The sequence below is a fragment of the Carassius carassius genome, chromosome 1 (genome assembly GCF_963082965.1).
Source record: "Carassius carassius chromosome 1, fCarCar2.1, whole genome shotgun sequence".
Classification (NCBI taxonomy): Eukaryota; Metazoa; Chordata; class Actinopteri; order Cypriniformes; family Cyprinidae; genus Carassius; species Carassius carassius.
In genome coordinates, this window is record NC_081755.1 from 7,668,299 (window position 1) to 7,695,237 (window position 26,939).

The 26,939-nt window shown below is 38.9% G+C and overlaps 1 protein-coding gene across 1 annotated transcript; it reads right to left on the reverse strand.

The window, feature by feature from the left end:
• Window positions 1-1,071: 1,071 nt before the first annotated feature.
• Window positions 1,072-25,839, reverse strand: LOC132143008 (uncharacterized). Its single transcript, XM_059556874.1, has 9 exons — window positions 25,636-25,839; window positions 25,219-25,373; window positions 24,575-25,038; window positions 24,249-24,457; window positions 23,998-24,081; window positions 20,090-20,161; window positions 19,830-19,934; window positions 2,385-2,447; window positions 1,072-1,533 (listed from the first exon to the last, which is right to left on the reverse strand). Exons 1-9 carry the CDS (start codon window positions 25,837-25,839, stop codon window positions 1,072-1,074), a joined length of 1,818 nt encoding a protein of 605 aa, XP_059412857.1.
• Window positions 25,840-26,939: the final 1,100 nt, after the last annotated feature.

A 26,939-nucleotide genomic window follows, 5' to 3' on the forward strand; every position in this document is an offset into this window, starting at 1 on the left:
GTGGTAGATGTTAGGAGAAAAGTGTTATTCGCAATAAAAGGATATAGCTCAGAAAAAGTACATGTGCAGTTACGTTGCACACCAAAGCCCCACAAGATGTACCATCCATGGCAAATGTCCACCGTGAGGCATTGACGCCCCTCTGTCTCATGAAGGCTCTTATTTAGATGCAAATCATTAATTTACATGAATTGTCTTATCAAATATCACAAAACTTCTCTGCACTCACCTAGGTTCATCACTGCATTTTCCTATATCCACTGAGTTTGCCCCAAATGTGTCTATGTAAAGGGATAACTTTTCCTTTGGATGAACAGCCTTGTCAACGCAATACCACATAATGTGTAAAAAAAAAGAAGAAAAAAAAGGATTAATCTTAATTAGGAATAGTTGATCTTAGGATGCTCTGAGGAACTTATAATGAGGGCCCAGTGATGGTTTACACACAAGGCTCCAACTAGCACATCATATTCCAGTGGATCCAGCTACAAAAAAGCAGGTGGCTGTCAAGATATAGACATTTTCACATGGTCAATAAAGCAGGATAGGGTGCTTACCTTCCTTTCTTACTTTCTTGCCACATGGAGGACATTTGATATGAGTCTATTACAAAGCCTCTTTTGGAGTCTGTGCTGTGTTGTTTCACCAAACTCTTGAGGTAAGCATTTATTATCTAAAAACAATAGCACATTAGTTGTCATCTTTATGAATACTTCTAGAAATACAAACCCATTTGCTAATAAGAAAACACAATAACCTACCTCAGAATCTAGCTCTTTCCCCGGTGCAAGATGATCCCTCAAATTTCTAGAATTTTTTTTCATAGGGACCCATCTTACTCCACAAATCCCTGTTTTTTCCCAGCACAGATAGCCTCTACCACTACAAAAAAATAAAAATAACATTTTTATTTATATATATAAATAAATATACACACACAGTTCAATTTATTCAATTTATCAACTTAAAAATTCTGAGACATCAGTTGGAGACTGTGGAACAAGAAGAAAAATTTAATGTTATTTATTGCAGAATTTCAGGGAAACATTTTACATAGAATATATATAGGACTTACATAAGAGTGCTGTAGAAAAGTGTCTGTTGGGGTCTCTCAGGCTCATGGGATGTAGGTGGGGACTGGAGAGGAATGACAATGGTAGGGCCAGTTTTAGGCCATTTGTGCAGCAACCTTGGTTCTGGCTCAGTGTAGCGGGTAAGGTGGTCCACATTTACCTTCAATGTGGCCTTTACTTTTTCAGAAACTAGGTCCACACTTTTACCTTCATTGTTAATTAATGGAAAAGGGCCAAACATGGCACTTCCCATTTTTCCTCCCTTTCGCTGTTCTTCACAAACATTTTTGCGTAAAACTTTGTCTCCAACATTATATCTGTTCTCCTGGCCCTGCAGAGCCTTCCTCTTCCTCACCTTTTTTACATGCTCCACAACAACTTTGTGCATCTTTGGCAGGTCTTGAAGGCTAGTAGTCAAGGCTTCCGAAGCCACAGTTCTCTCCACCATTTCATAATTTACCTGAAAGATACAAAACACAGACATTCCTAATATTAGTTTTATCCGCAGTTAAAGATTCAGTAGATGTATCTGATATTTAAGAACCCACCTCATAGTTATGAGGAACTTCTGAAGCATATCTTGCCCCCCGACTAAACATGAGATAGTAAGGAGAGAAAAATGCATTGTGAGCTGCTTTTTGGACCTAAGTGCAAATAATGTCGCATTCAAGGTGTGTGTCCCAGCTCTCAGCATTTGAACCCACCAACTTTGTTAGAACTCTGAAAGATAAATATTTTTATCCTTGTTATACAGTATCTGTTAAGGTTATGCAGCTATAAACGATCCAGGTCGGCATCATACCTTTCGATGGTTCCATTAATTTTCTCCACAAGACCATTATTTTGTGGGTGGTATGGAGAGCACAATCTCCTTTTTATACCCAACCTCTGACAAATGTCAAAATTATTCTGTGAAAATAAGTGTACAGTATACTGAAATTTTTTTTTTTTTTAACTTTTTTTAGAACCAAAGCCCATTAGGTGACAAATATGTTACCTTATTGACAAACTCTTTGCCTTGATCTGTCAATTGATTCTTTTTGGAGCTCCAAATTTATAGAAAAAAAAAAATGCAGTCATACACTTCGCTTGCACTTTTTGATTTTATTGGGTAGGCCTCTGTCCACTTAGTAAAATAATCAATCATGACATAAATGTATTGATTCCCCTGCTTGGTTGGAGTCAATTTCCCAACTAAATCCATTCCCACCAGTTCCAGAGGCTCTGTGATCTGGGAAAAAATATGATGTATAGAAGGACAATATGCATTTTATCAAATTATGGAACACTTCTGTCACTGGATATACTCACCTCTATCGGGATGTAGGCCTTCTTCTCCTTCAATGTAGACCTTCTGGCCTGGCATTCAGGGCCCTGGGATATTTACAAAAATAAATTTTCTGTGTTGAGCACATTCTAGTGATTTGGTGATTAAAATAACGAGCCACAAATAAGGAGGGAAGAATACAACTTTTTTCTGAATGTCCTCTTCCATGTTAGGCCAGTAGAATCTAGAACTGACGCCATCTCAAGCCTTTTCCATGCCACAATGAACCCCTGATCACTGGCATGGAGGCTAACAAAAACATAATTTGCCTACTCTGGTGAGGTGACCATTTTGGCCAAATGTTCACCTCGGCTACGCCTCGGACATATATAGTGAAACAGTCCATCTGATATGGAATTAGACAAAAGCTAAGGTAATTAGCAGCATCACTGCAGTGTTGTGAATGCACTCACAACAGACACAGAAGAGAAGACAATGCTGAATAAAATCGTATTTTTTGTTATTTTTGGACCAAAATGCATTTTCGATGCTTCAAAAAATTCTAACTGACCCTCTGATGTCACATGGACTACTTTGAAGATGTTTTTATTACCTTTCTGGACATGGACAGTATCTTAACATGAACAGATATCTTAAATTGTGTTCAGAAGATAAATGGAGGTCTTACGGGTTTGGAATGACATGAGGGTGAGTTATTAATGACATCATTTTCATTTTTGGGTGAACTAACACTTTAATAGTAAATCCCCTTTGTTTGCCAAAAACTAAAGTTTGCTTAATTTTCAATAAATAAAAGTTCAATGAAATTAACGTTTCATGCCTTCATTTGAGAACCAGAATAATGGAAACGCACAACACAGAATTTCTGAAGGGGAAAAAATCATAAGGCTACTTAAAAAAAATTAAATAAAAATTAAGTTGTTTTATGGATTCAAATAATTAAATGCTAAAACACAGAATTTGGCAACAATAAAAAAATATGGTGAGAAAAAATACATTTCATAGGGCCCTAAACATGTTTTTTTTTTTTTATTAAACTTTTATAAAATTGATGAAAATATATACGTTTCATTATTTTAATTAATTAGACATGCTTTGATTAATAAAATTCAAATGGAACTATTAAAAAGGAGTTGAGAAAAATTCAAACGGAGAAAAACTTAATCCAGAAAAATGAAATCGGAAAAAAAAAATTATTTGAAAGAAGAAAAAAACGGAATTTAGGAAAAAAAAAATGGCCTAGTAATGCTATGGCCTTTGTGTGTATATATTTAAAGATGTGCATCTTTAAGCATGACTTCAAATAAAATGGTAACACTTTCAAATAAGAGTCCATTTTGTAACATTCGATATTTGCAAAATCAACTTGACCTCTAGAACTTATCCTGTTTGGAACATCCAGAAGGATATGTTCCATGGAGAAGAAAATTCTCCAACTCTGACTTTTACAGGATCCATTTACTCACAATTACCTCTTGTCATTCTATTCACTACTATACATGTTCTCTTACTAAACCACCACAACTCGCTACACAAAGTTGGGTGAAAAAGTGAAATATACAGTATATGCTTGTCAATTGACTAATTAATTTTTGATAACATGGAGTTGTCATGTGGACAGAATGAAACTACCGTATTTTCCGGACTATAAGTCGCACTTTTTTTCATAGTTTGGCTGGTCCTGCGACTTATAGTCAGGTGCGACTTATTTATCAAAATTAATTTGACATGAACTAAGAGATATGAACCAATAGAAAACATTACCATCTACAGCCGCGAGAGGGCGCTCTATGCTGCTCAGTGTTCCTGTAGTCTACACTGAAGATATAGAGCGCCCTCTTGCTGCTGTAGACGGTAATGTTTTCTTTTGGTTCTTTGTTCTAAATAAATGCGACTTATAGTCCAGTGCGACTTATATGTTTTTTTTCCTCATCATGACGTATTTTTGGACTGATGCGACTTATACTCAGGTGCGACTTATAGTCCGAAAAATACGGTAGCTTAACGGCTTTAATGAGGACACATTTCCTTAATGATTACTACTTACTATGATTACAGAGAGCTGATTTGAACACATGCAACTTTTCAAGGTTTGCTAGGCTTTTTTGAGTAACAGCATTGTCATTTGTCGTATCAAGACAGAGGATTTCAAAAAAATTGAAACAGATGTGTTTGGCCTTTTTAGTTTGTGATGTAGACATCATAACATGAACTATGAACTGCAAAACTAGATGTATGCATCATTTCACTTTGAGTTACAACTATGTTTAATAATAATAGGTTGCACTACTTTGCTGTGAATTATAATTTACTTTGTTTAACTTTGCAACATATTTTTCTGCTTGTATGGTTGTGATTTTATGCATCTGAATTGGAATCCACTATACACAAAGCACAATTGGCTGTGTCATTACAGACCCACATGCAAAGACCATAAAAGTTTTGATTAAAACAAGAAGCCAGATGGCCATTCCCATTACAACCATTAAAGCTCATGAAAATGTTGTGAAAACTGTGTTGTTTTTATTCAGGTTTTTCAGCAGCATTTTGATAATGTTCATATTTCACATATTCTTTATTAAACAAATTAGATGATATTTCAAGTTAACACAGGCACATTGTCTTTAAAGTGCAAAATGCATTCTTACCAGATTTATAGCACATGTGACCTATGGTTTCACTGGAACTGTGTTGGTCAGCCTCCCATTGAGGAAGACTTCTTTTGTCCTGCTTGTGTTTAGGCGTGTGGTAAAGCTGTGAAAAATGCTATAGAAGTGTTATATGAATTTGTTTTTTTACCTTTGTTTATATAGCACTTTAATACAATACTGGTTGTGTCAAAGCAGCTTTACAGTGTAAACAGGAAAACAGAGAACAGTCATTTTCCAGCTAAAGTCAGTTCATTGATTTAGTGACGGCATTGTTGAAGTAGTGAGCTTAGTGTTTGTGAACCAGTGAAATGAGCCACTTCTGTGTACATTGTCTTTTGTAGCAGGACTAATCTAAGCATTAGCATTTATTTTATTCATTTTTTTTTTTATTATTATTTCTTTGTATTTTTGTCAACTGTCTAGTACACCTGGACAAATTCCTAGTACATGTAAACCCATTATATTTTACAATAAAAGGGATTGTGATTGGGAAATAGAACATGTGTAAAATTGATAGAAAGAAGCCCCATTAGATATTTGTCCAATTTTGTAATTTTTCAGATTGTATCAAAAAATGTATCATTCAGCTGCATTAGAAGTGCTTTGGCTGGTGAATTATGTTAACTTATTTCAAAAGTAAAATTGGATTTTGGCTAGCAAACAGAGGTCACTTTTTTACTTATTTTATTTTTATGTGATAAAACCTTGTGATCAGTTAGCGTTCATATGGACTGCTTGCGAATATATTCACAAGCAGAAAATAACGTTTATATTTCATAATTTAGGTAATTGGCTAGTGTACGCAAGTCTCACAGTATCGCATTTCTATACAGATTTTTTATTACAGAATAAAGTTAATATTTCAGATACTTGTATAATCAAATAAAATACCAGCTAGTGAACGCAGATAACAAGTTAACACGTTTATAAAGTAATGTTTATACACAGCATTTCAGCTAGCATAATCTTATACGTTTACACTTCATTCAAATCAAGTCACGTTTCCAAAGTAATTCTACGAGAAAATAACAGCGACATGGAAACAACGTTAAGTTACATTCATGTAATGATACATCAGCAGTCTCTAAAGAAAATGTACCATGTTTTTACTATGGTAAATATAAGTTAACGATAGTGTTTATAATTAAACCACAGTGGCCACAAATTTACATCATGAAATATTCCTTAACATCATAGACCAATAAATGTAGTCAGCGTTCAACTGAGGTTTATTTTCATAATAGGTAAACACAGGTCACAAGTTAACACGGTCACATTTCCTTTGATTCAGCCAGCGGCACAATGTGACACCGAAAGTCCTGTCTTCAATCCAGACACCTGAAGCTAAACCAGTGTAGATTGGTAGCTCGGTGGTTCATGACTGTCGTTTCGTGGCGCGCCGACTTTTAGCACGTGTTCGAAACCTGTTGCAAAACAGACTTTATTTAAATTTTGTTTATCCTACTTCCGCCTCTATGGGCGATCATACAAATAACTTTACAAGAATATCAAAATCATGCAATGAGCAAGTCTGCGTTTATTAGACAAAAAATATCACGTCAGTTTGTGCTTTGAGAATCGGCGAATCTGCTGCGGTCGTTCCATCACATCTGGAGCAGACACCTGAACCAGGAAGTTGGTCACCAGAAAACACGGTGTCACAGTTATACTGTGACACCTGAAAGATAATTGATTAGTTCATCTATTGGGACTTCGGGTTTTTCCAGTCGTTCGTTCATCACGTGACAGAGTCATAGGCCTTACCAAAGCAGTCTAAGCCGGAAAGAGACTTAATTATATTAACCAACTCTATTACCTCTATAACAACAATCAGTATATGGAAAATAACCATCATGACATAAATTCACACAATTATATAGCGTAAGAAGTAAAAAGCTACAATTTGAGACCAGAAATGCATCAGGAAACTGTAAGTGTAATTAATAATAATAATACCTAAGCACCTGTTTGTGAGGAAATACATTTTTCTATCCAACACTGAGCACAGAGAGATCTGCTCAGTTATCCAGATGGAAAAGTAAGTTGATGTTGCCAAGTGTAAATGTGCCGTGGACTGATGATCCAATCTGTCGGCTGATGCAAGACAGTGCATGAGAACAGGAGTGCTAACCGTATCGTCGAGATTCAACAGCAACATTTGCTCTCGGTTACGAGAAAGCTTCCCAGGAAGTAGGGAGGAGTCGAGGATGGCGGCGACATCAGCAGGACGTGATCGAGGAAATAGTAATCGAATGAAAGCGGGAAATTCAAAAAACATTGGAAATACTGTTTTGGGAGCGGTTGAGCACGACTGCTTCGTGAATGGATCAGACGTAGGTAGGTGGGCGGAAATGGATTACAGTGAAGAGAAAGAAGGAAATGAGGGAATATTGAAGGGAGAGGTTTCAAAAAAGAGAGTCAGTCAGGTAAAAGGGAATAAAAGAATAAGGAATGAAAATGATGAGAATTCGGAAAGTGAGGAAGAAGAACATGAGCGAAATGAGAAGGAAATACATGAGAATTTTATAGTCATAATAAGATTCAATGAAAAAGATCAAGAAAACATGAAGATAATCAACCCGTTTGTATTAACAAAACATCTGGCAAGTAAGATAGGGGAGATCTTATATGCTAAGGTCCTAAATGATGGAAATTTGTTGGTCAATTGTGCAAATGAAGATCAATTTGAGAAAGCAATCAAAGTAAAAGAGATTGGAAAACTGAAAGTGATAAACACACGGAGGGTGGGAGAACAAAATGGTGGAAGATGCAAAGGAGTGATCACAGGGGTACCAATGAATGTAGGAATGGAAGAACTTAAGAGACATCTTAAAGGGGGGGAAATAGTGATTGCACAAAGATTAAAAACTACAAGAGAAGGAGTGAAAAAGGATAGTGAAACGGTATTGATTGAATTTGAGGGGGGAAATATGCCAAAAAAGGTATACCTAGGTTATATGAGCTACCCAGTGAGAATGTATGTACCAAAACCATTGAGGTGTTTTAACTGTCAGAGGTTTGGACACATAGCCAATAACTGTAAAGAGAAGAAGAGATGTGCTAGATGTGGGGGCGAGCATGACTACGGAAAGTGTGGAGCAGGAGTGCAACCAAAATGTTGTAATTGTGGAGGAAGCCATAATGTGGCTTATAGAGGATGTGAGGTGATGAGACAGGAAAATAAAATCCAGAAAATAAGAGTTGAAAGAAGGATCACTTATGCAGAAGCAGCAAGAGTGTCAAGAGTACACAATAATATCACTATAGAACAAGCAGAGTTGGGGGTGGAAGAACAACAACAAAGAACAAGTGACAAGATTTATGTGGATAAAAAGGACTTGGTGACGTTTATTGCAGGAGTGATAAACAGTACAGCTGAAGTAAAATCAAAAAATGATAAAATACAGCTGGTTGTCAAAGCAGCAGTAAATCATTTAGGACTAGTGGGACTGACGTGGGAAGAAGTGAGGGAGAACCTCACCAATCAGTCAAGCCAGGAAGCACCATGTATTGGTTAATATTAATGGTTATCATCTTACAATGGAATGCAAGAAGTTTACTGGCCAATGGTCAGGAATTCAAACATTTCATTAAAGACAGGAAAATAAATCCAGATGTAGTGTGTATCCAGGAAACTTGGTTAAAGCCAAATTTAGAGTTTGTGATTCATGGATTTATAGGGATAAGAAATGACAGAGAAAATGGGGGACGGGGAGGAGGAGGATGTGCTACGTTTATTAAACAAGATGTTCCATATAGGGTACTGGAAAAGGGAGAGGATTTAGAATACATTAAGGTAGTAGTGTGGGAAAGAGGGGAGGAAGTGGTTATAATAAACTACTATAATCCTTGCAAAAGGTTGGAAGTAGATAGGTTATTAAGGATACAAGGAAATAATAGAAACAAAGTAATATGGTGTGCAGATTTTAATGCTCACAGTAAAATATGGGGGGGCTCACATACAGATGTAAATGGAAGGGTAATAGAAGATTTGATGGATGATAAGGAATTGGTGTGTATGAATGACGGAAGAGGAACAAGAATAAACATAACAACAGGAAATGAATCGGCATTGGATATTACATTAGTGTCTAATCCCTTGGCTGGAATAAGTAACTGGCATGTTTGGAGCGATACTACAGTGGGCAGCGATCACTACCCAGTATCATGCTCAGTGGGAGAGCGAGTGGAAATAAGACCAGGTGAAGGAATACCAAAATGGGGTTTTAGAAGAGCAGATTGGGTAAAATTCCAGCAATTAAGTGAGGAATCATTATCAAAGATAGACATTTCTGGCAATATAGATGAAACAAACAAACAAATAACATCAGCAATTATTATGGCAGCAGGTGGATCTATTCCAAGGAGTAAACAAAGGAGGAATAAAAAACTGGTACCATGGTGGACAGAAGAATGTCGTCAAGCTGTTAAAAACAGGAATAGAGCATTTAAACTAGTTAAAAACACCCATAACATGCAGCATTTGATTCTGTATAAAAAGGCACAGGCTAATGTGAGAAGAACAGTGCGTCAAGCTAAAAGGGCAAGTTGGAGGAACTTTTGCAATGAAATAGGAAGAACAACGCCTGTTGGTGAGGTTTGGGGAATGATAAAAAGGATGGGTGGAGTAAGGAGGGAAAGGGAAATTCCAGTTATAATTACTGAGGAAGGTACAGCAATCTCCAATAAGGATAAGGCAGAGGTAATGGCAAAAACATTTGTAAAAATTCACAGTTCAGATAACTTGTCAGAAGTATGCAAAATGAGAAAGGAAAACACAATGAATCAGTATCCTGGTGTGTTAAACTGGAGGGAAAAAACTGATGATACAATTGATGAACCTTTTAGTATGGCAGAGTTGATTAGAGCAATAAATAAAGCTAAACCAACATCTCCAGGAAAAGATCAGATATGCTACGTCATGCTAAAACATCTAGGGAAAGAAGCACTCTTAAAGTTGCTGAACCTTTATAACAGAGTGTGGGAGGAGGGAAGATTACCGAATGCATGGAAAGAAGCAGTAATTATTCCAATAAGGAAACCAGGCAAGGATCCTTCTAAACCCACAAGTTATAGACCAATAGCATTAACATCAAATGTATGCAAAATTATGGAAAGGATGATAACAGAAAGGTTATCATATATACTAGAAAAAAGTGGAAAACTAGCAAAATATCAAAGTGGGTTTAGGAAAGGGAGGAGTACCATGGATTCGGTTATAAGACTAGAAAATGAAATAAGAAAGGCTCAGGCAAATAAGGAATCAGTCATTACAGTGTTTTTTGATATAGAAAAAGCGTATGACATGATGTGGAAGGAAGGATTGTTGATAAAGTTGCACTTGATGGGTCTAGGTGGAAGAGTTTTTAATTGGATAAAGAATTTTTTGTTTGGAAGAAAAATTGAAGTACGAATAGGGTCAGACATATCAAGTCAGTTCGATGTGGGCAATGGAACACCTCAAGGCAGTGTGATTAGCCCACTACTTTTTATCATCATGATTGATGATGTCTTTACTAAGGTACCAATGGATATAGGGAGGTCACTGTTTGCGGATGATGGGGCGTTGTGGAAAAGGGGAAGGAATATGGAGCATGCAATCAGGAAAGTACAAGGAGCAATTGATGAGGTGGTGGAGTGGGGATATGATTGGGGGTTTAAGTTTTCAATAGAAAAAACTCAAACAGTCTTTTTCACCAAGAAACAAATTAAGGAAGGGATGAAGTTAAATATGTATGGGAAAGAATTAGAAAGGGTTGGAACTTTCAAATTTTTGGGGATTATTTTCGATTCACGGTTAACATGGGTAGATCACATAAAGAAAATAGAAGGAAAATGCAAAAAAGTAATTAATGTAATGAGATGTTTGACAGGTAGGAAATGGGGAGCTAGTTGTTATGCATTAAAAACAGTATATGTGGCATTGATTAGATCTGTGTTGGATTATGGGAGTGTAGCTTATGGGTCAGCAGCCAAATCTCTATTAAAGAAACTAGATGGGATCCAGGCACAGGCATTAAGAGTGTGTAGTGGTGCTTTTAAAACTTCACCAGTACCTGCACTGCAGGTAGAAATGGGAGAAATGCCGTTAGCAATTAGAAGGAGGCAGCTGATGACAAATTATTGGGCTAATTTGCAGGGTCATAATGAGTTCCACCCCACAAAAATAGTGTTGCAGGAGACCTGGGAGAATGCAAGTTACAAAGGAGAGAATTTTAGTAGAATAGGCAACGAGGTAGCAAGAGAATTTGGAGTATTTTATATGAAGATGAGCCCTACTGTAGTATATCCAATGGTGGCTCCGTGGTTACTTGTTTGGCCTGATATTGACTGGTATTTGTTAGAATTAAAAAGGAAGGATGATGGAAAAGATCAGATAGATTTGGTAAATGCATTTAAGTACCTTATAAATAAAGATTATAAAGAATTTGTACATGTGTATACAGATGGTTCTAAGAAACCTGAGACAGGAGTGACAGGATATGGGGTGGCAATACCTGCTAAAGGAATAGGAATTAATAGAAGAACATCTGATTTTTTAGGAGTATATACAGTGGAAATGGTGGCAGTATTAGTTGCGTTAAGGTGGGTGGAAAAAACAAGTCAAGAAAAGGTTCTGATATGCACCGATTCATCCTCAGTCCTTGAGAGTTTAAGGTCTTTTCACTCTAGCCGTCAAGATGTATTATATGAAGTCCTTCAGTCAGTAACAAGAATAACAAATCAAGGAGGACAGGTACAATTTATGTGGGTTCCAGCACATGTAGGGGTGAAAGGGAATGAGCAGGTGGATGAATTGGCAAAGAGGGCTTTAAAGAAGGGAAATATAGAAATGCAAATTAAAATAAGTAAAGCAGAGGTCAAAAGTATCATCTGGGAAAAAACAATCCAAATTTGGCAAGAAAGGTGGGACAGAGAGGAGAAAGGAAGGCATTTATATCAAATTCAAAAGAGTGTAAAAATAAATAGGTTAGGTGGTGGGCACAGGAGAGAGGAAACTGTAGTGACAAGGTTAAGGCTGGGGCATGGTGCTTTAAACAGATCACTGAAAATGATAGGAAAACACGAGACAGGCTTGTGTGAGTGGTGTCAGGAAGAGGAGTCAGTGGAGCACATAATTATAAGATGCAGGAGGTATGAGGAACAGAGAGTAACAATGAGGAATAATTTGAGGGAAATAGGGGTGCAGGATTTAACATTAAAAGGAGTGTTGAGCATAGGTGATAGAGCACAGGTTAGGATATTGTTAACTTTCTTAAGGGAAACTGGTTTGTTCAATAGGTTATGAAGATAAAATAGGGATATGGGTAAGTGTGTTGGGTAATGAATGAAAGTGTTTTTTTTTTTTTTTTTTTTTTTTTTTTTTTTTTTTTTTTTTTTATGTAGAAACTAGATTGTAAGCCTATTGTCTGATTCACACTCCGGAGCAGAAGGGGGCGGTAATGCACCAAAAGCTGGTTGCCAACCGCCGTTAAAAACAAAGAAGAAGAAGAAGAAGATCCAATCTGTCACGGAGTGACTTTGTAAGGGCGGAACTAAAAGAACGGAGATTGGTTCCGCCCGGACCATAATCCTCAAACACCGGTTACTTCCGGGAACTCCGGGGAAGGAAATTAGGGTTTCATTGATCGCAGGTGGCTAGATGAACGGGGCGATCGCGGATTGGGCAGTGTGGAGAGAGGGAGGAGTATAAAGAGGGCCTCAGAAACTGCAGAGAGAGTGTTTTTTTCCAGCCGATACGGCGAGTGAGTTGGAGTGTTTGGGCAAGGGCAGCGGAAAGAAGGCGGAGGAATATTGTTGGCTGGGCGAAGACGGAGACAAGGGTTTGGCAGAAACAGAAACCGGGCTGAGTATATTGGGATGTCTATCTAACTGTGAAATGCTCTATGGACATGTGTAACGAATTCTGAGTGGTTGAGAACAGGAAGACTCACCGGAAATATCGCTGAAGGAGGCCCTTTTTGGACAGGTCACGTGGCAGCAGGAGAAGTATCCAGGAGCTGAAAAGAAGAGGGAAAAGAGACCTCATGTTAGTAACGGTGTGAGTACTCCAAACCATCATACAGCAGCATAATTATCTGGAGTGAATTATCTGTGAGCCTTTTTGTGAGTTTTTGGCATAGTAAGTGAGCGGCCCCACCGTGGAGGAGGATTGTGGGTGAGCCGGGACCAGGAGTGAGAGGAGACGTTGGGGTGTCGTGGCGGCGACATTCAAATCTGAATATTCTTTGCATCAGTGTTCTCACGATTTCCAGGACGAGTCTTTGGTCAGACGGGGGGTTTGACCCTAAATTCACCAAGAGTGTGTGGAGTGCAGTGGGTGAGCCTTTGTCCTTTGCTGTGAGTGTATACACTTGAAAATTGCAGTGTTGTGCTGTATTTGTGTCGTCAAAAACTACCCTTTCAGGCCCGACGAAATCCTGTGGAGGAAGTAAGTACTGAGGTGGGCGAAGAAAACAACATCTCTAATTAGATGCCGTCAATGACATCCTGACCCTTCTACCCCACGTAACGGAGGTGGGAAACAAATTCAAGTAAGAACAGTGTGGATATAGTGGGAAGTATTAATGGTGAGGAGTTTTGCTGCTGGAGGAGGAAATCAGCTGTGCGTGTATTATTACCTGCTGTGGAGTTCTTCAAAGGTTCGCCCCTGTCTAGAAGACTCACCCTGTTGGTTGGCAGAAAGGAGAGGGAAGCGTCCGACCCACCCAGTGTAGCACACCCTGGGTGTAACAACTTACCTGTGTGTGACATCAGCGGAGGCCGTGTTCGGCCCAACGCAGCAGCAGCTTTCGACCTGCATCTCTATCAGCAGTTGGTAAACCTCAGAAAAGGAACGCCTGACGTCTATTTCTCCAAAAGGTGTGAGTAACATCCCTTTCTGCTTCCCTGTATATTCACCGTAAGCTCTTGCCTAAAGCTAAAGCCAGCATATTGTGTTGTACATTCGCCTGTATGCCCAGAGTGAAGTCCCAGTTACCTTTGATGTACTTACCTTATGCCTAAAGCTAAAGCCAGCATATTGTGTTGTACGTTCGCCTGTATGCCCAAGTGAAGCCTCAGTTGTCTTTCCTACAGACTTACCTGTGCCCCGAGCAAAGAGCCAGTGGCCCCTCTGTCCACCGTCCATGTCCAGTCCTGTCATACTGACTTGTATGTTCTTGTGCAGATCTAGCAGGTCCCTTTGAAGTGTCTACCTGCACGTCGACCCGTTACTCAGGATACAGAAACCGCAAACACCTCCCGTACACTTACCAGTACGGTCTCAGTTGGGTCCCGACAGCCATTGTGCAGCTCCACCAGCATCTGGACGACTGGGAGTCCAACCCGCTGGGCCGCCTTGGAGTTCGCAACTGGAAGCAGCAGGTATCCACCGTGCATTCAAACTCTAAATACTTACCACTTGTATCTGATACGTCCAGGAAAAGGAGAGGGCCCTGGGCAGCTGTCCTGCAAGCTAGAACAAAGGGGCACTTGTGAATAAGCTGATTGTCGTCACATAGCCAGAAGGCAAGAGGAGTGAAGGACTTACCGAGATCTCCCGTGACGGAGTCTAAGAGACTCGAGACTGATACTCCCCCAAATTGGAGAGTTGGATTTTAGCCTCCCTCCCCCCTCCCTTCCCTATACCTTTTTTTAGTAATTTAATAAAGCTGTTTTAATACTTACCGTCTCTCGTGTGTCTGGTCATTGGGGTGTTCTTGGGACCTCCTCGAGGTGGAAACTAGGGAGGGGCGTGACTCACGACATCTGTGGTCCGCTCCGACCTGTGACAAATCTGCTTGGTCGGATCATGGTGATAGCATGTTCATGCCAAGTATAAACAAGTCATCAAAGAGGAGTTTCACAGGATTGCAGGTTACTGCTCTAGAAATCATTTTAAATGAGGCTACTCTGAAAAATGCTAATCAGTTAATAACATATTGCTGCGACCTCTGGAAGTAACCTATTAATTAGAATTCCCTTTACAATTTTCAAATGGGTTGATGTATTGATGGCACACACATTCCCATTATTATTTCATACCATCCAAAATTAAAGCGGACGTTCAACAGGAGGTCTATCCACAGCATTAACATTGACTAACCTACTGTTTCTAATGGTCAAAGACTACATCACAATACTGTAACTCATGTGTCTCATTCTTTGCACTGTCAAGATCATATGTGATGCTGCACATATAATCACAAATGTGGAGGCCAAGGACTATATCGTGAGCAACAGGCTGGAATGTGGTAAGTACATGTATGCCCTATACACTTATTTGGATGCATGCACTACACACTTACAGGGGCACCTCTGCAGCACTAAAGCAACACTGTTAACCCTTTACCCTGAACCTGAACCAGGTCCCCAGCCGAATTTCAATGAAGCACACCGAGGAGAGATAATAATATTAGTTTATACTTAAAAAAATAAAATATATAGGCAGACCTCTTATATTTTATGAAGACACTTATATACTGTGGAGGATAAAATTTAAAAAATGCTGCTGCACTGCAAGACACTGAATGATATTCAGTTATTTAATCTTTGTAAAGTCAGGTAGCCTACACCAATGATATGCTCAAGCCTTACCTGATTTAATTATGTTTTGATATTTCATTTTTTTAAATTCTTTTTATGCCTGCAGGATTGTACGTACTTGTTAAAGAATCTACTGTTCTTCTAGTTTCACTTCTGATATTTTAACAGCAGTGTTGGGTAAAAAAGTATTATTTATTACTAATTAATTTATGAAAACCCATATTAACCTCAACCACAATTCATTCAATTACAGAAAAATTAAGAGTAATCCTTTACTTTTTCAAGTGAAAATTAAATCACAGTAATTACATTACTTAAACTTGCACATTGACTCAAGCAGCTATTTTCTCCCAAGCTAACTCTCTCTCTCTCTTTCATCGCTGTAGCTGTGTTGCATTCTTTTCTAAATATGTGCTTGTACTCGCCATACGCTTGCAGAAGCACATCCAGTTCGGCTCGGGAGAAATATGCAGACCTCTTTTTTTTTTTTCTGGGTACTGTTGCCATGACGAATCATAATACAGTATATGCACGCTTTTGATTGAAGAAACTCATTTCAGCTATTCTGTAACCTAAAACTCAGTTCAGCTTTTAACTCCGAGTTGGTTGAATCTCCCTAATGAAACAAGCTCCTGGCTGGCAATGACCAGATATGGAAAACCATGGAATTCAATACGGTGTCCTTACTTTTTCACATGATTGTATACAATTTTGTTTTATTTTTTATAAATCAGGATGAACAACAGACCATGAGGATTCACATGCAGCACTGCTGTGGATGGAAATAGAAAAACAAAAATCTATTTTATAAAATAAATAAAAATAAATGGGAATACACAAAATATATTTTAAATAATAAATTTTTTAAAGAAAAATAAACTGCAACAAGTACAGTAAAGGCTTGTTTCCTTAATATCTTTATTATATTAGCTACATCAAACTGATCATGCGCGATTCACGCACAAACACAACATATCAGTTCTAGAATTGCTAACTTGACATTTCAGCCATTCATCATCAAACTAAAAGACCACAGCAGACTCAAACAGAAACAGAGAACACAAGGTGTTTTTATCGACAGATTGTTCGAATATCTGTATCTGTACAGTTCTTTGTCATAAATACAGTTTACAAAAGTTACAAGGGAGCAATTGGTTTCTTATCTACTGTAAAGTTTTTGCTCTGTTCACCGCTCATCACACCACAGCTGCTGTTTCCTCCAGCGAAAATATAGCCCTTAACACAAATGAATGCATACTTTATAAAATGATCATGTTGCTATTTTCATTTGAAAATATATAATAGTGCATGTGTCATACCATACAGTTATTCACAGAACTGATTAAAGATAGATGACAGACTTATTTTATTTTAACTAAATATCAGTGATTGACAGAGATACAGTAGAAATATTATGAATGGTTTTGTCTTGAATAATAACCCAGATTGTGAAATACATTTATTTTGCCTTAGAGTAAGGGAAGCACAACTCAGGAAATCTGAGGAGCATGTGAATGTTATGTATATATTTTATATTTTTAATGTTACTGTTTCCTATAATTTTTTTGTGGCTCTTTTTAAAAAAAGTATCGGTTCAGGCACCAGTACCATTTTAAAAGTATCGGTTTGGCACCGATATCAAAAAAAAAAAAAAACAATCGATGCCCAACCCTACTCACACTACATGCGTAAGATTGCCTAGTATGATACACTCTTATTCTCCTGCATCCTGCACACGTGAGTCTCTACCCACCCGCACTGCACTGTTACGCTGGGTCCCGTGGAACGTGCCTGTTGTAATGTTATGATCAAGGATTCGAGGCTCTGGGCTTTGAGCATAACTTGTTTTTCTATAATAAAAGTATAAAATATTTACTATAAACCCCTTAATGCCCTGGAAGTGACAAATAGCTTTGGTTTTATATTTAATTTGATTACATTAATGTTATAAGTTGACATTTTCAACTGCTACATTGTAAAAGGAATACTGCTGTAAAAAAGCACCTTATTTGTTTGAAGTGTTTGCAAACGATACGTTATTGCACTTTTGTACATAGAAGAGTGATTAACTCTTTAGGTGCCAGGTTTTTTGGAAAAAAGCTGTATTTTAATATCAAGATTTCTAAAGCCTAAAATTTCTAAAGAGTGTGCGCAATCAGCAACAGCTCTCTTATGGACACTACAACCATGTGTCACCCCTGCCACCCCATCCCCATTGGGCAAAGTGTTGAAATTATTACTTTTTTGTGCTTCGTGAACACTCTCGCCTTGCACGGCGAATAACATTTGCAACACATCCTGTAACACATCTATTACGAATATCACATATATTTTAGGATGGATAGTATGTACATTGGGATGCAAGACTAGTTTCTTGTGTGTTCCTTGCTTTACAAGTTTTGCCTTGCCTTGGTGTTTCCTTGATTCTGATTGTTTGCAGCCTTCCCTTACCATTGCCTGTTATCTGGATTACTCTTTTGCCTCTGCCTTGGATATAAAGTGCCCTCCATAAGTATTGGAACTATAAAGACAAAATTGCTTTGCTGTGGAGTCAAGACATCTGCAAATATGATCAAAGATTAATATGAGACAAAACGTCTCAGGTTACGAATGCAACCATAGTTCCCTGAATAGGGAACGAGACACTGCGTCCTCTAGGGGGCACTATGGGGTACACCTCGTTGTGACCCGTGTCTGAAGCATAATTTGAAAAAACACCAACAAGTTGGCCGGCGACAGCCTCTGACGTCACAACCGGCACTACTATAAATCAGCGCAAGGAGAACACGTCATCCACTTCTTCGTATGAAGCTTGCATCCAGAGCATGGCAGGGAGCTAGAGGACACAGTGTCTCATTCCATACTCGGGGAAACATGGTTACATTCTTAACCTGAGACGTTCCCTTTCAAGTGCAGGCCATAATCATGGCAAACACTAAGGACCAACTCTACCATTTCCATGGGAGTTTCCCCTGGGATGTTTAGGAGGATGTCCATGACACTTACGGCCAAAAGCCTAAGCTATAAACCCAGTTTTTATTTGTTAGGGCCTCAGCCCGGGGTAGAGCTAAAGGCTTGGAATCAGGAAGGATTCCTTTAAAGGGATATGGCTGAGAACCCAGTATTTATACAAGGTCTTGCCTGTCACACAGGGGCTACCGCTTGCTCTCGCATAAGCTTGCTGAAGGAGCTGTCTCAATAGATCCCTAGTAGTAACACCATGTTTAGATAGATAGGTAACCGAGGATACATAAATGGAGTGGTGCCCAAGATGAATGGGGCTTTTACCAACTCAAGAAAGGGCGACCCCTCCTGGAAAAGGGGAGCACTGCTAAACTACCACCAGAGTCGCCGATACTCCCACCAGAGTCGCCGATGTTGCCCAGATAGCACCTCACATTGAGGGAAGCAATGCTTGAAGTGTATAAACCAGGGGTATGAAACTCAATTCCTGTAGGGCCGGAGCCCTGCAGAGTTTAGATTCAACCCTAATTAAACACACCTAATCCAACTAATCAAGTCCTTCGGGCTTATTTGAAAACTACATGGTATGTGTGTTGTAGCAGGGTTTGAACAAAACTCTGCAGGGCTCTGGCCATCCAGGAATTGAGTTTGAAACCTCTGGTTTAAACAAATACACTCTGGCTGAATGGAGCACAAGGAACCAAGGTCTAACCATCTCGAAAAAGGAACAAAGCTGAGCACATAACACTTACCGAACAGGATTTCAGAAAAGTGCGCAGAGTCTTGTGAGCACACTAACCACTTATGTGGATTTTAGAAAGTACACAGAGCTTAGCGTGTGTGCTTAAAGGTTCTTGAGCATTGCAGAGGCGCTGAACCGCACAGGAGCGGCAAGTTCAACTTTTTTAAACCTCTGGCAAGGGGAGCATCACCTGAGGCTGTATATACAGGAAGATTTCCGTAACAACCATCTACACTTCCCGATGGATTTGACTGCACAACTAAGCAGCCAGGAGGTCCCTCAGGGTGACCTGGCCAGACATCCATGAGATTCCCTGCAGTGCTGTGTCAGTTCTGATGATCAGCGAGGCTCCTGCAGAAGCCTGTGATCTCGGCTGCCTAATACCAGAGCACGAGTCCAGACAGCCGGTGCTGACGAGTGTTTAGTAAATGCCGATGTCAGTAGACACATAACCACCAGCAATGTAATACACAAGTATATACAGAAAGGGTTACATACTCACCCACCCTTCTGCACTGGAGCCTCGCTCAAGGGGTGCCTCCTTTTAGTCCGGACCATCAGTAAGGTGATTGCTATGGACATACCGTGGCGCGATCCATAACCTCTAACAGCTCCACATACTCAGGGCAGGAGGACTGAGAAGGCTCAGCCTCAGCTTGTTCACACTCCTCAGACATCTCCTGCTCTTCCTGGGCAGAACCCAGCAGAGCTCTAACTTCAGTATCAGAAAGGGTTTAATGACAACACATCTTCCCCCTGAAGTTCACTCTCGTCTGCCGCCAAAGAGCGCGAAAGGGAAAGTTCCTCTCTAAACTCCTCAGCGAGATCCACCTGTGGTCTCCACGAGCTCACTCTCCTCCGTACCACAGCAGCAGCGGGTCTTGAACTGAGGGAAACAGATGGATGTCCCTCTTTCCTGAAAAGAGAAAAAGAGGAGAGTGGAGCTTTTTCATAGAAAAATGCTCGCAATGCATGCAGATCGCCCCCTCAAGGACATCGCACGCGTGCTCTTTGCCCAAACAAGAGACCCAAAGACTGTGTGTGTCATCAGGTGTCAAATAATGTAGACACGGATGTTCACACTGTCTAAACGCCTTGATAGTGGATGTCATGATAAACAGAAAAAGATCGCTCTTACCGTCGTCGTTTTCTCAGATGCACGCTTCAAACAAAACAGTCAATGAAGAAGAAGAAGAGGATGACGTGTTCTCCTGGGGCCCGTTTCACAGAGTTGGTTGAACCTCCTTAGAGTTTAAACTTGAACTCTGAGTTGACTTACCCTGAGATGGGAAACTCTGAGTTTTCAGTTACAGAACAGCTGAAATTAGTTGATTTAATCAACTCTAAATTGACTGACTCTGAGTTAAGCTCGTGCACCACAACTATAAAAAGCCATTATCAATGGAGCGCCGATATTACGATTTACCATGGCAACAGCTCCCGCCAAAAAGCCGTCTGCATACTTCAGACTCGATACAAATATAATTCTTCTCCGTGTTATAATATCACAGGTGAAAACTGGCAGAACGTTAGATTAATGAACTAATAGCTAATCATTTTATGTTATCTCGTGGGTAAAAAATATATATAAAATAATAATATTAATAATAATATTTTAAGTGCATTTTTCTTATTTTACAAATGATGTGCCAATACAAAAAGAAAAATACGGCAGTGGCTATTTACACTAAATGGAATTAACACTTTGTTAGCGATAGTTCCTATTTACAGTAGGCTAAGTGCAAGTAGCTCTAGATGCTATTCACAGAAAAGATGAACTGTGAAAATCGTGATATATTCTACTTACCATGTAAAAGTAGCAGTTCTTTGCAACAGGCTAGTGTAAATAATAATTAGATGCTAGTTATACTTTATACAGGCAGATACATTTGCACCTCAGTATTGTTATACATTAACAGGATGCAATAATAACAGATTGTAAATTATTATATTTATTACAATTATAAATAGTTGCATCATTAAACACTCGTAAGCACTTTACTTCCACTTTTAGAACATTTTGTTCATTTTTATTGAAAATTAATTCTAATGTGACATGTAATGGGAAAAGTGAGAATAACGGACTCGAACCCAATCAATCACGTTACAAGCTAGTTTTCCATGACCAAAACATTACAAAGTGAAGTGACATTCAGCCAAGTATGGTGACCCATACTCAGAATTTGTGCTCTGCATTTAACCCATCCGAAATGCACACACACAGAGCAGTGAACACACAAACACACACTGTGAGCACACACCCGGAGCAGTGGGCAGCCATTTATGCTGCGGCGCCCAGGGAGCAGTTGGGGGTTCAATGCCTTGCTCAAGGGCACCTAAGTCGTGGTATTGAAGGTGGAGAGAGAACTGTACATGCACTCCCCCCACCCACAATTCCTGCCGGCCCGGGACTCGAACCCACAACCTTTCGATTGGGAGTCCGACTCTCTAACCATTAGGCCACGACTTCCCCACGACTTACTGCCTACACCATTGAAGCCGTTATTCACATGTGTCATATTTAACCTTATGTGTCGATGGAGGGCGGAGCTACAGTAGATTTGCACTTAGTAATAGATACTGAGAATAATCTTGTTTTCAATTTGCATTAAGATTATTTTTATTACCACACTGGCGTAAAATGCACTTAATTTAGTTCCCCCCCAGGAAACAAGACTAAGTACCTTATATTATTTTCTTATATAGAGAATCAATCTTTATTTTATTTTATTTTATTATATATTTGTACTTGAAAAAGAAAAAAAACAGTAAGAAGAGTATTTTTCCAGCGTGCATTAATGAAGTGTTTAAAAGGGGAGGAGACAGAAAGAAACTCTGGGTTTACCGAAGAAAACCTGCTCTGACCAGGTTAGGTTCATGGAGTAAGTTACCATGGTAACTGACTCTGAGTATAAGTTAGTTCTCTTTCAGAAACGGGCTTGACTTACCCTGCTTTCTCAGGTTTAACAAACCTCCCATTCTGAAACAGAAAACCTAGAGTTTCCCTAATTTCAGGGTTAACATGCTCAGAATTTTCTATTAACCTCCTTTGTGAAACAGGCCCCTGGTGCTGATTTATAGTCACGCTGGTAGTGACGTCCGAGGCTGTCGCCGGCCAACTTGTTGGTGTTTTTTCAAAGTATGCTTCAGACACAGGTCACGACGAGGTGTCCCCCATAGCGCCCCTAGAGGACGCAGTTCAAAGTTCCCTTGAAAGGGATCTACAGTGTCACGTTTTATTATTAGCAGTTTCAACCAAATAAAAATGTCAGCACTTTTAGGGTTCATCCCACTATCTGATGTGAGCGTAGGTATTGGGACAGTAGAACTTAAGGCAAATATAAAAGATTAAAAGCTATTATTTAGTTGCAAATTCCTTGTGTGCAGTCACAGAAGTGAGTCTGTGACCCATAAATATCACCAGACTCCTGCAGATGGTAGATTGTCAGAACATCACACCAGCTTTCTTTTTTTTCAGGTTTCTTTTTCACAGCTTTTATGATATGCCTGTTATCAACTGCTGTTGTTTTTCATAGCCGATCAGGTCATCGTTGGTTAGAGATGTCGCTGGTGTTTTCTGAACTCTTGATTTCTCCGTGCCCTTTGTTTTTACTTCCTTTTTTCTTTTAGCATCTAAATTGCTTGCTTTTCTCTCAGAATGCAAAAGCAATGGATATAACTGAAACGACATATTCCCTGCTTATAATATGTGTAGAATTAATTCAACAGGCTACAGTTATACCTACATCAGGTAGGTATGTGTAACGATCGTGCACCAAAGAGACACAGGGAGAGGGAGAGATCCAATAGCAGGTAAGATTTATTAAACAAATGAGGATATCCAAATAAACAGCCCAAGGAACAAACAAAACAAAAGAGGGAACAGGAAGGAAAGGGGACAAGAAGGCAAGGGTAAATCTCGGGAGACGAGAACACTGGTAACACGAAGGGTAAGGACTCCATGCAAACAACAGGGAAAGACAGGTTTTTATAAGGAGGCTAATGACAATAGATTGCCTGCACCTGGTGCAATTAACTGGAGCGCAATTACTGTGAAGACAGGACCAGACTAGAGGACTTATAGTGCCTACGGTGAAGTGCCTAAGGGGAAGTGAGCCCACTAGTGGACACCCAGGGAAACAGAGACTGACAGCGTGACAGTAGGGGGATGAAACTCTAAAAGTGCTCATCTAAGTTGGTAAAACATGTATGTGTTGAAACACCCAATGATAAAATGTGTATTATAGTGTAGGAAAATTAGATGAGTTTGAGATGACAAAGTACTTTATGCTGAAATTTAAATATATGGCTTTAGACAGAAAAAAATGATTACGTATGATTATTTAAACAAAAACTAAAGTCAGTAACTCTTATTGTCATTATGTCAAACTTTATTCAGAGAACCATTCAACCAAATATTTATGCATTCAACAAATGTCTTTTTGCAAGAACTCACAAAAGGATGATGCATACAGAGCAGAGGATTTATAAAGATTGTTTTAGGCATTGAGTAGAAGAAACTAGAGAACTAGAGTTTACAAGTACAGCATTTAAAAAGCTAAACATTATGATTCCAGGTTACCAGCATCATGAGACAGAAAACAAATGGGATGTTGTATATGTAGATCACTCAGAAATGGCAGGTGTATTAGAGGGTGTCACACTTTGTGCTGGGTCTATTTTTGTCAGTTTTTCCTTTACACTTTCATATTCTATTTGCCACTGCTCCTTGGAGAACGAGGAAGGACTGACCTCCAGAAACTTGTAGGCATCTTTGGTTTGGAGCTTGAAGATGAAAGATGCTTTTTTACATCCTTCACCAAAACTGCTCCAAGCCTGTGGAATTAAATATTTCAAAAGTAACATTAGACTTTTGAATGAAGCATCGATAATGACTGGGGGGAAAATGAGTCTGTCATTTAAACTGTCTTTCTTCTGGTACAAATAAAGAAAAAAAAACCTTCCTGTAATAATTTTGTAATCATGTAAACATTAATTTTTACCCCTTCGGCTGTTTTGATCGATTCTAGAAATTCATCTTTTAGTTCGGCAAGGTCTTCAATAAGATCTTCTCCAACAAAGGTCTTTTGTTCCAGGTAGTCCAGCATTTGAGCAACATTCTCCCAGAAGTTTTTCAGCTGAATCAGAATTGCCTGAATTTTTGACAAGCTGCTCTGAACCTCATTTAGATGGATTGGGTCGGGTATGGAATCTGCAGAGAGGGAAAAAAAAATTAACACGCTTCGCTGAGACGTGTCTTAAACTAGGCTTGAATATTGATACAATTATTATATAGGTATACTTTAAACATGAAATAAAACGGACTCACTCCTGTCAAAATTGGCTCTGGCAAACTTCATTTGCCAATCAATGACCTGGAGTTCGAGCTGCCACTGCTTTTGTTTCAGAGCAGTCTTATCAGCAATGAGGTTATTCAATTCAGCTTCAAGAGCCTTCATACGGGCAATATCTTCAGGATCATGTACAGCATCATAAATGCTTTTCACAATTGGTCCGATAAATGGAACAATTGCAGCAAAGATGCCGAGGCCTTTACTTTTTTGGGTTATGGATCTGGCAAATTCTTGAATATCTTGGCTTTTGCAGTTTATCTTTCTCTCAACTTCAGCAAGCTCTTCAGTGTTTTTTCGGAGTTTTGATTTGAGATCATTCAGAGTATTTTCAGTCTGCTTCATTTCATGGTCTTGTTCTGTAATCTTTTTATCAGTATCTAATTTTTCCTTGATAACATCACTGGTGGATGATGCAACATCTTTGTTGTGTAAAGCATACCTACACAATGTTGAAGAAATGTTGGTGTGAAATTTACATTTTATAGCAATGGGCTGGTGTAACTAGCTTAAAAGTTTAGCTTAAAACATGTTCATAGTTTTATGTTAGTTTTCATATATAATTTTTTTTTAATTGCTCAAGGTATTTTGAAACATATTTTCATGAGGAAAATGTTCTTACTTTTCCACTATCCTTTCCACTTCAGTGATAATTTCTTTGATCCAGACTCGTGCTTTCCCTAGAAATTTGACTGCCAAAACTGGCTTATTTTTCTCCACAGCTTTCGTCAACATTGGAAACAGTGACTGAACCAGGTTTTCACTTGTCAAAATACACTGTGAGAAGAAATATAAGATGTGAGATCACATATCTTAAAATAAAAAAAAAGACAGTGGTGATGAAACTTACAGTAAGCATACGGAATCAAGATGATGTGTACAAATTCTTATTTTTTATATTGTACCTACAATTTCAAAACATTTTTCATGGCTCACAATTATCACACATTATGATAATGTGTGTTTTATTTAAGGGTATGACTTTCTCTAAGTGACAGAGATGAAAATACTGAAATAAAGAGAAAATCTGAAACAGTACTTTCAACATAGTTGCATCAGAGGAGCCGAACAGAAGCTGGGTTTCCACAGCCCGACTCCTGATGATTCTCTCCAGGATGGGGAAGTTGGCCAGGCACAGGTAAGAGAGATGGTAAAGAAGAGCTGTCTTTTCGGCAGCAGGAAGGAGCTCTTTTACAAATGTGGGGCTCCACTGGGACACAGCCACTGGTAAAAAACATGGCATATTTTTAAATACTGAAAAGATCACATTGAAAGGCTGGTAGTGTGTTCAAATCTGTTGAAATAATGAAATAAGCTAATACTTGCTTTTGCTATCAGCCATCCTTTGTAGGTTTACACAATTTGTGCAATGAGTTCTTCTAAAATGTACTAAAACAGAACCACAATTTTTGTTTTGGTTTAAAACAAGTCAAATACAACCTGTAACTGAAAGGATATCTAAAAATGATTTAAAGAATGTTAAGTGAAAATGACTTACCCTTTGTTTTAGAAAGTGATATGGAGAACAAGGCATCTGGTGATTTTATACTAAAGTTATCCCCACCCTGCCTCCGCCCTCAGAGAAAATGACTTCCAGAGAAACATGAGATTATGAATTATACTATGCTATCTGAAATTTCATTTCCATATATGGGGCAGCTTGAGTCATGGAGCTTTATATGGTTCAAATGCTCAGTGAGTGGTTTTGTTGGGCAGAAGAGCCATAAAATCATCAACTGATGTATGTATGAATCCCCCCAACATAAAACTAAATTTTGTGCTCCATGCTCATTAGAATCAACAAAGTGGTACTATATTCTCTCATAATAATCACTTTCTTTATTTTAATAATGAGAAACTTTCTTATAATAATGGCACCGGACCCCCAAATTCTCCCTGAGTGTTACAACAAAAAATGGCTGCCCACTGCTCTGGGTGTGTGTTCACTGTGTGTGTGTGTGTGTGTGTGTGTGTGTGTGTGAATACTATACAGTGCTTAGGCCTGTCATGATAACAAATTTTGCTGGACGAAAAATTGTTCAAGAAATTATCGCGATAAACACCCCTAATATATATATTAGGGGTGTAACGATACGCGTATTCATATTGAACCGTTCGGTACGAGGCTTTCGGTTCGGTACGCATTATGGACCGAACGGTTCGTTGGACTAATTAATTATATTTGGAAAATAAAAAAAATTGTGAAATATAATGATATGCGTTCAACAAGGTAGCCCAATAAACCAAACGACGTAACAGGCAACGCCCCTCACAACCCCTGAAGAAGAAAAAAACACCAACTTATATGTTTATGTTAGGCTACTCAGTCAGGCGCTCGCTCAC